This window comes from Vitis riparia, chromosome 14 (assembly GCF_004353265.1).
Source record: "Vitis riparia cultivar Riparia Gloire de Montpellier isolate 1030 chromosome 14, EGFV_Vit.rip_1.0, whole genome shotgun sequence".
Taxonomy (NCBI): domain Eukaryota; kingdom Viridiplantae; phylum Streptophyta; class Magnoliopsida; order Vitales; family Vitaceae; genus Vitis; species Vitis riparia.
Window position 1 is genome coordinate 20279252 of NC_048444.1, and position 9677 is coordinate 20288928.

Consider the following 9677-nt stretch of genomic DNA (forward strand, 5'->3'; position numbering starts at 1 on the left):
TGGCTTTTGGTTTGAAAGTTAATTTTTTTTCATTTTTATCAAAGCTTATAGTTTTAGTGTTAAGTGAGAAAAAAGAAATATATTTAAGTTATATGAATTTAAATGAGATTTTATTTTTATTTTTTAGTTTTTGTGTTTAACAAATATAAATTATTAAGTGATAGAGGAATATAAATAATTAAAAATTATTTATATTATAAATAATTAGTAATTACATCCTAAGATATTGTTTAATATATTGAACCCTACACCATAAATGGAAAAGTTTAAGATCCTATTTGATAGATGATTTTAAGAACATTTTCTGTTTTCAAAACAAAAAAATAAGAAAAGATGTTTGACAACTTAAAAACTATTTTTAATTTTTTATTCTTAATAACAAAAAACAAGTGCTTTCAAATAACATCTTTTAATTATTTTATATTATTTTTTTGTGGGTTATTTTAGAAAATAAATTATACAAGTATGTAGAATGAATAAAAAATATAATAATAATTTTTAAAAATATTTAAAAATATTAAAAATAAATTAAAAACATTTCTAGTTCCAAACATACTTTTATTCTATAAAATATCACATGAGGGTTATAAAAAACAGTACTTAAAAACTATTTTTTTGAACTCTTTTCAAACCATTACCCAACATTGCTACTATTTACAGTATAAAATAATAAGATAGGAGACCAAACTACAGATGAAGAAAAAGAAAAAGAAAATATAAGAAAAAGAGAAAGAAAAAATGGAGAGAATCTGGGAATCTTTCTGGGTACATTAATTTGATGGAAGTGGGGAAGCTTCTTCTTTGTGGGGGGGTACTTTCGGCATTTGTCGGTTATGATCTGCAGCCGACTTTTTGGCATTTGTCGGCGTATTAAACTTTTTATATTTTATGTTTTTCTGTGTTCACCTTTGAATCTGAAAACAACGTGGGCGGATCAGTTGGAAATATTCAACTTGCGGTTGGGCATATAATGTTTCAATAATTTCTTCTTTCTCTTTTGTGTTTTAACTTTTGAAAATAAACGTTTTCCAATCTGCCAACTGAACAGGTCTTTTGTTTTTGTCTTCAATTTGAGGACGGGTCAGTTTGATTGGACCATCATCGCTGAATCATTCATTGCTCTCGTTGTTGGCCATCTCACATGAACAGGTAGGTCATGGTTTCTATAATTTCTTTTATTGAATTTTGATTTGGTGTTTTATGGGTATTGATGTTTTTCAGATTATTGGGGGTTAAGACTTTTTGTTAATGGTTTTGTGGCTATTGATCATCTGTGAAAGTTGGGTTTTTCTTGTTCTTTTTGTTTTCCTTTTTTCTTGTTAGGTTGATAATTTTGTTGTGTTGGCTTCTGATTTCGGGTGTGTGTCAAGGTTGTATTGGGTTCTGATCCTGAGATGGGTTTGCATTTTTTGTTTGGAAAGTTCTGTTTGATTAGAGTTAGGGTAGGTATTATGGCTTTTATGGATGTTAATCTTATTTGAGAAATGGTTTGGTTTGGAATTAAGTTTTTTTTTTTCTAACTTTTTTTGTTGAAGGCTTTATTTTATCAGCTTCTTAAATGGTTGAAAATTATATGGGTGGGTATTGATTATGTAGGAGATATGGGTTTGTTGCTTTTTGGTAAGAAACATACTGTTATTGATTTCTCATTTAGCACTCTAGATATTTAATTACTAGCTTTAGGAGTTATATGCCAGGATTATGATGGCATTGCTTCTGTATGAGACATGTTTGTGGCCTGTTGTTAAGATTTTTTTTTTTTTTTTTTTCCTTAGCTTCTGGTGTTGGTAGAAATCGGATCCTTTCCATTTTTTATCATCTATAAAATGCAGGTCCCTTCTATTTCTGCTTTGAATTTTGTTTTTAGCTTCTATTAGGATTTTCCTTGAAATGTGTATTCAGTTTCTTTTTTCCTTCCTTTTTATCCTCATTTTGAATGTATGCTGCCTTTTTTGCAATTTTTTTTCCTTGAATTGCTCCTAAATTTGTTTGTTCATTTATGTCTGCAGTGTTGATATTTTCCATTGATGGTTTTAGGAAGACTGGACACTATTCTGTTTCGGGCAGTCGATTTCTTGCTGTGAACTTACTCTACTAATCTTGCCAGGGCATGGCTACAATGGGGATTTCATCTGTTAAATCTCAGAATGTTTCCCAGGGTTTTACAACAGTCTTGACGTCAGCTTTTTTTGAATGGTTGCTTATGTTTATGTTGTTCATTGATGGCATATTCTCATACTTGGTCACTAAATTTGCCCGTGGTTGTGAATTGCAAGCACCATGCCTGCTATGCTCGAGACTTGATCGTGTTCTAGGCAAGGAAAAACTTGGCTTTTATTGGGATTTGATTTGCCATAATCATAAGTTGGAGATCTCCTCTTTAGTTCTTTGTTATACTCATAAAAAGCTAGTCAATGGTCGTGGAATGTGTGAAAATTGCCTCTTCTCATTTGCCACAATAAATAAATATAATGCTGAAACAAACAGATTATTGGTGGGTAAATTGGGAGAGGACACTAACTCGGTTCTTGATCATGACCCAATACTTGAGGAGTATAAGCCTTCTTCTTCAAGCACAAGGCATTGTTCTTGTTGCAGCAAGCCATACATTCCTAGTGAGTCTGACAAAAGATTGTTTCAGACCAAATCAATTGAGTCTGAGGCTGCTGAGCTTGACCTGTCTTTATCAGGTTCTGTTGAACATAGTCATGAAGGTCTGAAAAAGAAACAATACATACTGTCTGGATCAGTTGGAGCTCCTCAACTGGGAAGTAAGCGCCTTGATCCTTTATCTCATATAGGATATACAGAACTCAAGATTACTTCTGATACTGAATCTGAGATCCTACTTTCTGATGATGATGATGCAAATACGATACCATGTGAAACCAATCAACCCAAGGAAGATGTCACAGTTCATTCTTTATTACCAGAGCCACGTGTTATTACCCTTGCTGATGATTTGGCCACTGAGAAACTGATAATTCCAGCTTTTGTATCTGAGCCTTCAGATGCAATGCCACAGGTGCAATTAAATGCTATCAAGCTCAATGGGACTGCTTCTGAAGCACCTACTGCTGCTATTGGGCATGGCTTGGAGGAGCTTGATTGGCAGAAGCTTGAACACAAGGCTGATCCTTCTGTATTACCAGCGCTTACTCACACAGATGATACTCCTGCATCATTCAATTCCGTAGAAACCCCTGTTGAATTATCAAAACAAGTCTGTAAGTTCGAAGTTTTTACTCTTGCTCTATTTTGTGGCTGTTGGGTCTCCAAACAAAACCACTCTGCTGATTTGCACATGGTGTTTGAAATGTATTTATTTTGTTTGATGGTGGTTCAAATGAAACTTTTTTGCTCAGCACTTAAATAATAATATAATATCATCTTTGGATTTCATTCTTAATCTTAATTTTAAATTTCCTCCCTTCTTTGTGTAATTGCTTTGCTCCACCAAACAATCTTGTATTCAAATGCTATACAATTTGAAATTAAAATTTTCATTTCTACATTATGTCCTGAGATCTGATTATATTATTCAGTTAAATTTGAAAATTTGAGCTTTTCTTTTACTTATTGATGTTTTGCAGTAGATGATGCCGAAGCTAGTGAAGTTCCACAAACATCTGTGGCCGAAAAAGGGGAAATCTCTAAGACAGGAAGTGGGCCAATTGCAGGTGGTGTAATAGGTTCAGAAATTAATCCCATGTTAGTTGATACTGTTCATCAAATGCCCAATTCTTTGGATCTTGGTGATGCTTATAGGCTAGCTGTAAGTAATAGAGGAAGACAATCATCTGGTATTCTTGCAGACCAGCGCACTGGGAAAGATTCTGCAAAAGTTAGTGGAGAGTTCAAGGTCTTGCTATCACAAATGTCTGCCACTCGAGGGTTTGAGTTACCACTAAATGATATAAGTCCTAGAGTATCTGGAAATGTTGATGACTTGAAAACCTTTGATTCTTCTACCCCTACTGGATTGCATATACTTCAAAAGAGGATCTCACTTGAAAGAAACGAATCTGGCTTATCTTTGGATGGAAGCATTGTCAGTGAAATAGAAGGTGAAAGCATGGTTGATCGGTTAAAGCGTCAAGTTGAGCATGACAGGAAAACCATCATTGCTTTGTATAGGGAGTTGGATGAAGAAAGAAATGCTTCTGCAGTTTCTGCAAACCAGGCAATGGCCATGATTACCAGACTCCAGGAGGAGAAGGCAGCGCTCCATATGGAAGCATTGCAATACTTAAGAATGATGGAAGAGCAGGCTGAGTATGACATGGAAGCACTGCAAAAGACAAATGACCTTCTTACGGAAAAGGAGAAAGAGATGCAAGATCGAGAAGCTGAGCTTGAATTTTATAGGAAGAAATTCCCAGATGAAACATTGTTGGAGAATACATTGCAGCCAACTTGTGATCCAAAAATAGAAGATGTTAGAATGGAGCATTCAGATGCAAGCTGTGTTGGAAATGATGTTGGTGTTCCTAGTAATGTGGTTATGGTGAAACCTAAAATCTGTGATAATGTTGAAAGAAAAGAAATGTCTTTTAATGATAAACATATGAGTATTATGAAGAATTCATTGTTAGAGATTGAAGAGGAAAGGTTATACATTTCAGAGTGTTTGAAGATATTGGAGGTGAAGCTTCGTCTCTTCTCTAATGATGGGTCATGCTCAAACTTGGCTAATGGTGAATATTCTGGAAATGGAGTAAGCGACTCAAAAGAGCTCAACCATAAAGAGGGGTCTCAAGAAGATGGTGGAATGGAAGAGACTGATTTGCCTGTGCAAAACGACATTTCTGTATCTAGAGGAAGTCCACATGCTGGAGGAAGTTTTGCCTCATCACAGAATTCTCAGTTTGTTGGCAAGGAATCAGGCCAAAGCTCCTCCATATTTTGTAGAGAGAATGATCTAATTGCTCTTGGAAATGAGATTTCTGATCTAAATAATCGGTTGGAAGCACTCGAGGCAGACCGTGATTTTCTTGAGCGCTCCATCAACTCGCTCAGAAATGGAGATGAGGGACTTCAATTCATTCAACAGATAGCTTCTGATCTGCAAGAATTGCGGAAAATTGGGATACGAAGAAGAAATCAAACTGTTTCTTGAGGTTTTATGCCATACCTTGCAAAGGTAAGTACTTTAATGAACATGCTGCACTTTTAAGCATGTTGGTGTAGTTTCTATTTTGTATCTCAGTCCACAAATGCATATTCGTATGTACATATATGTTTTTTGTGTTTTTGTAAATGGCTGTTTGAACAAGTCTAGTTTAATTTCATAAACAACACCTTAACATATTTTTCATATACATTATAGTGCAAATTTCCAGTTTAAAGTTGAAAGTCGATGGAATGTGCCATACTTAAACCGTAGGCAACCTTTTTTTTTTTTTTTTTTGTGTGTGTGTGTGTGTGTGTTTCTTCAAGTGAGTGGGAGGCCAACATTTGACTTTTTTTTTAAGTATCACCGAGAAGGGAGATGCAACTGTAGCCAGTATACTTTTACTTAAATGAACTCATGGAAGACATTTTGTCAACCTAGATTTATCCCTCATCTAATAGACTAGACTACACAAGGTTGCTCTATGGAGCACTCAAGATAAGTCAATATAGTTTGATATCTTGATCTAAGTATGTTGTTAGCTTGTTCAAAGCTATGAGATTAGGTAATGCTATCAAAGCCATTGTTGAAGGCATTACAAAAGCTAATTGTTCAGGGTGGAACAGATTAGACGTCAAAGGGGATTCTTCTACTTCACTAAGCCGGTTGACTTCCAAGTTTTAAGGCTTGTAGAGGACTATCCACTTGAAGAAGGGTAATTTTTTTCTTACTTACAAGATAGAGGTGATCTCCATTGGGTTGCTAGGGTTCTCAGTGGTTTTTTAGATAAAATAGATGCAGTTATGCTGGAAGAGTTTAGGGCCATTTTTTATCCTTCTGAGAGCGGGTAGGCTGGGGGTGCTTTCAACATCTTCATTTGATTTTTAATTCTTTGAAAAAGTCATGTTCTTTCTTGCATATATCCATCCTGTTTTTCTTGTTCAGTTTGTTGTTTTCTATCAGAATATAGACTCCTAATCAAGACAAATCTTTAATTTGTGAGCATATGTCACGGACTTAGGCCTTTCCTAAGCTCACGTGCGGCACTTAGACAACTCACCCCGCTTGAAAGTTGCTAAGTCAGCCTTCCCCTTTATGCTTAGTTTGCTAAGCTAAGATGTACACGATTTGGAAGCTAAGAGAACCGTAGGCAACACTTAAAGAATAGGAAGCTTTTATTACTCAAAGGAAGCTTTACAAGTGCTTAGAGCTCATTTGCTTGGTTGGTTAGGTTCTTGGGTGGTGCCTTGGCCAAATGGGGCCTTAACTTATTTATAGGCACATTAGGAAGTCTCTAGAACCTTGAAGGGTTCCTTACAAATCAAGAATAATCTAGAAGCTCCTACACTAGTCTATGTACAAGATGACTTTGGAAGATTTTAGAACACCCCACACTTTTCCAGTGGTCTCCTAGCCAAGCGTAGAGATGTGTGGACATCTTTAGCCTTTTCTAGAAGCTTCCAACTCTTCCACCTTGTAGCTAAGTGTAGATGTCTCCAGGGGTCTCTAGAAGCTTCCTACCCCCTATATAAGCCCATGGGGAGGGTCATTTGAAGCATCTTGTGACAATATGCTTGCAAATGTACTTATACTCCTATTGTATGGTTTGAAACAAAAAATAAGGCAAGTAATTGGTCTCATGAGAGATGTTTGTGGGTTAACCAGTGAGACTGCTAAGATGGCCATGATTTGAATTTTGGATGAAGGATATTTTGATCATAGTTTTAAAAGGCACAAGACACAAAAGTCTCTTATGGCTTAGGCATAAGGCACAATACAAAGTGCAAGCCTAAGGAAAGTGAAATGCTTTTTATGATGATATGATCTAAAATCTAATCCGATCAACAAAAAATTTAAGATTCCAAACATTTAAAAGAAGCATCCAACAAAAAAGTAATGAATTTGTATAAATTTCAATATATGGTTAGAAGTTTCAAGAATAGAAGTGTTTTAAAAATGGAAGTAAAGTAGGCTAGGTGAGTTTCTCCAACAAGGTGCACACCTTGACAAGCAAGATGCTACAACTAGGGAGTGGGTGTGCCTTGAGCCTAGGTGTGCTTAAAGCGCTCCTTTCACAACTATGATCTTGATTATTTGCCATGTTGAATGATGGAGATAATTGCAAAAAGATCTTAAGAAAGTTTATGATTATCCTAGACAGGTGCTAGAGAAAATTTTAAAATCATACTGTCTGAAATCATTCCATTTATCATAATTTCTTAAGTGATCTTTCATTTTCCATCCACAAATGTTCATGCTTCTATATCAATTAATTTAGGGACATTGCCCAGTTCTTACAGCACATCTATGATACCAACAAGAACAACTTCATCTGGGACAGAAGCTGGAATTGGATTGATGAGTACTCTTTTGCTGATGCGACCTCACCAGAGACGGAGAATGAAGTTTAATACTCTTCGTTTTCTAATTTCAAATGATAATAAAGTTACAGAAGCAATGAAGGAAAAATAAATCAACATTGTGTGAGTGTTACAAATCAATACATGCTCAAAATTGGTTGAATAAAGCAAACAAGGATTTGACAAAATTGCTTAGTCATCATTCTCATGTGTTAAACTTCCTGGAAAACATTTCTATTTCCTCTAGCACTATTGTTCCAGGTCTGTGTAGTGAGTTGGAGGACATTAGGTAAATGAGAAACTTAAAAAAATTTCCCAGACCATCTGCATGGTCTTTGTCATCTTGTGTATTGCCGGCTGTTAATATGTTTTCTGTGTGCCTGCATTTTTTGAAGAGAATGGAGTGAAGAAGGTCTCATGTAATTGGAAATGGGTGGTATAATGCTTCACTATGTTGGTAGAAAACAGTTACATTCAAGGAATAAGATGCCCTGATTTGCATCAAGTCTATTCTTGAATGTCTAAAACACCTTAGAGACCACCTTTACTCGTAATCAGATTAGTTTAAAGACTACCAAAATCTGACCTTGAGGTGCCTTAAAAGGTTGAGTTAGCTTGTTAAAATGCAGTTCAAAGGATCATTTTGTGAGTCATTCTTTTAGTTGGGGATTCATCTGTTGCTAGAATCTGGACATCAGATTCATGTAATCACGAATCTTAGGGCATTAGCGCATGGCTCTATTATCAGTATCTTTCTTCTCTACCTTTTTAAATGTAAGATTGTACATGACCATGTCTACAGGATTCTATTGACATATTCCTGTAGTAGAGGACATGCAATGAAGGTACCTGGGAAAATTTTTGGTGTGATAAGAATCTGTGCCTTTCTTTCTTTATTGGGTGGTCTAGTTGGTCCTGTGTCATATTGTAGATGCATGGTGTCATGGTAGTGGGTGATTCATATTCTTTTCTTTTAGTTGGAAATGGTTCAGTTTGAGGATGGGTTTCTAGTGCATGTCTTGAGAGGGCCTTAAATCTAACAGTTGATCCTATGTTCCAAGTGCGTTTTTTGTTAAGAAGCATTTAGGTGAAGGAACCATGTTTTTTGTTGTGAGAATAATTTCCAACATATTTGGAGGACTCTGAAGAATTTTTTTTTCTCGAGAAAATAGTCCATATGAGATGTATTTGGTTTTTTTAGTTTGGACTTTGGAGAGAAACTCAATGCCTTTCGGTAATCTTCCCTGGCCGGAATAAGACCACAGCTTAATTGTGAGAATAATTTTGTGAAAAGAGGAGAGATTCTTATTGTTACTCTATGGCATAACAAGCATTTATTCTTGGTTGATTCATGAGTGCATCATTTTCTCTTGTGGTTTGTTTGGCTGCTGAGAAAATGCAGGGAAAGAAAAGCATCACAATATTGAATTTCAGAACTCTTAACAAACTAATTCTGACATACTATCTGGCAAGGAGATTTTGCTCTGGAGAATTTCGAAACTATACTGCACTGATGGAAATTGAAAGCCTTCATTGTCTAGCATTTGCATTGTTTTTCCCAACTATACCTTCCATGTTCTCTTCTTTGTTTAGTATGTTCAATGAAATATGCAACTCCAAGATTAGATTAGCATATAGATACATAAAAGCCTGTTTCTGAACTTTTTTAAGCTTATCCTCTGAGGGGTTGTTATGTTAATATTGCAGATGCCACGGGAAAAGACATGATGATACTCCAAAGAGCCAGGCAGCTACCATCAGTCAATACCTTGGTACAAAACTGGCATAACCTCTGTACAGTATCGCGAGTTTGTTTTCTCCCAAGACATAGAATAGCTTAGATTTGACACCGTATGATGTTTGGTTTGTTTCTTTTCCAATCTCTCTTCTTTGGGCTTGCTTCATTGCTTAGAATATTTTGGTTTGTAGCTTGATAATGGTAGGAGTTGGTGAGGCTTTGGTTTTTTTTCCTTTTTTGAGAATGGAGATGGGGCTTTTGTCTTTGCTTTTTTCTGGTTTTGGATTGCAGGAGTGGATGAGTGATGCATTTTTTTTAGGGTCCAAGGGGGGTTGATTTTGTGTGTAAAGTGAAAACTATACTATTATTTAAGAGGGTAGACTTCAATTGGTCTGACCTGTTGCTGCTGACTCTATTGTACATTGAAACAGATAAATGATTTTACTCTGGATTGCTGAACTTGTAA

At 35.7% G+C, this 9677-nt stretch overlaps 1 protein-coding gene across 2 annotated transcripts; it reads left to right on the forward strand.

Moving 5' to 3' along the window:
- Window positions 1-739: 739 nt before the first annotated feature.
- On the forward strand, window positions 740-9677 carry LOC117930767 (myosin-binding protein 1-like). 2 transcript variants are annotated; one of them, XM_034851474.1, is made up of 5 exons: window positions 740-958; window positions 1049-1149; window positions 2010-3227; window positions 3594-5143; window positions 9181-9677. In XM_034851474.1, the coding sequence occupies exons 3-4, from the start codon at window positions 2111-2113 to the stop codon at window positions 5117-5119; spliced, it is 2643 nt and encodes an 880-aa protein (XP_034707365.1). In that variant the 5' UTR covers window positions 740-958; window positions 1049-1149; window positions 2010-2110; the 3' UTR covers window positions 5120-5143; window positions 9181-9677. The 2 variants fall into 2 exon arrangements, with proteins under 2 accessions (XP_034707365.1, XP_034707364.1); XM_034851473.1 differs by having other exon boundaries at window positions 740-1149.

Bases quoted from the DNA above. Each gene is read 5' to 3' on its own strand.
- LOC117930767 (XM_034851473.1), top strand. From the start codon at position 2,111: ATGGCTACAATGGGGATTTCATCTGTTAAATCTCAGAATGTTTCCCAG. The intron at 3,228-3,593 runs GTAAGTTCGAAG...GATGTTTTGCAG, and splicing joins TGAATTATCAAAACAAGTCT to TAGATGATGCCGAAGCTAGT.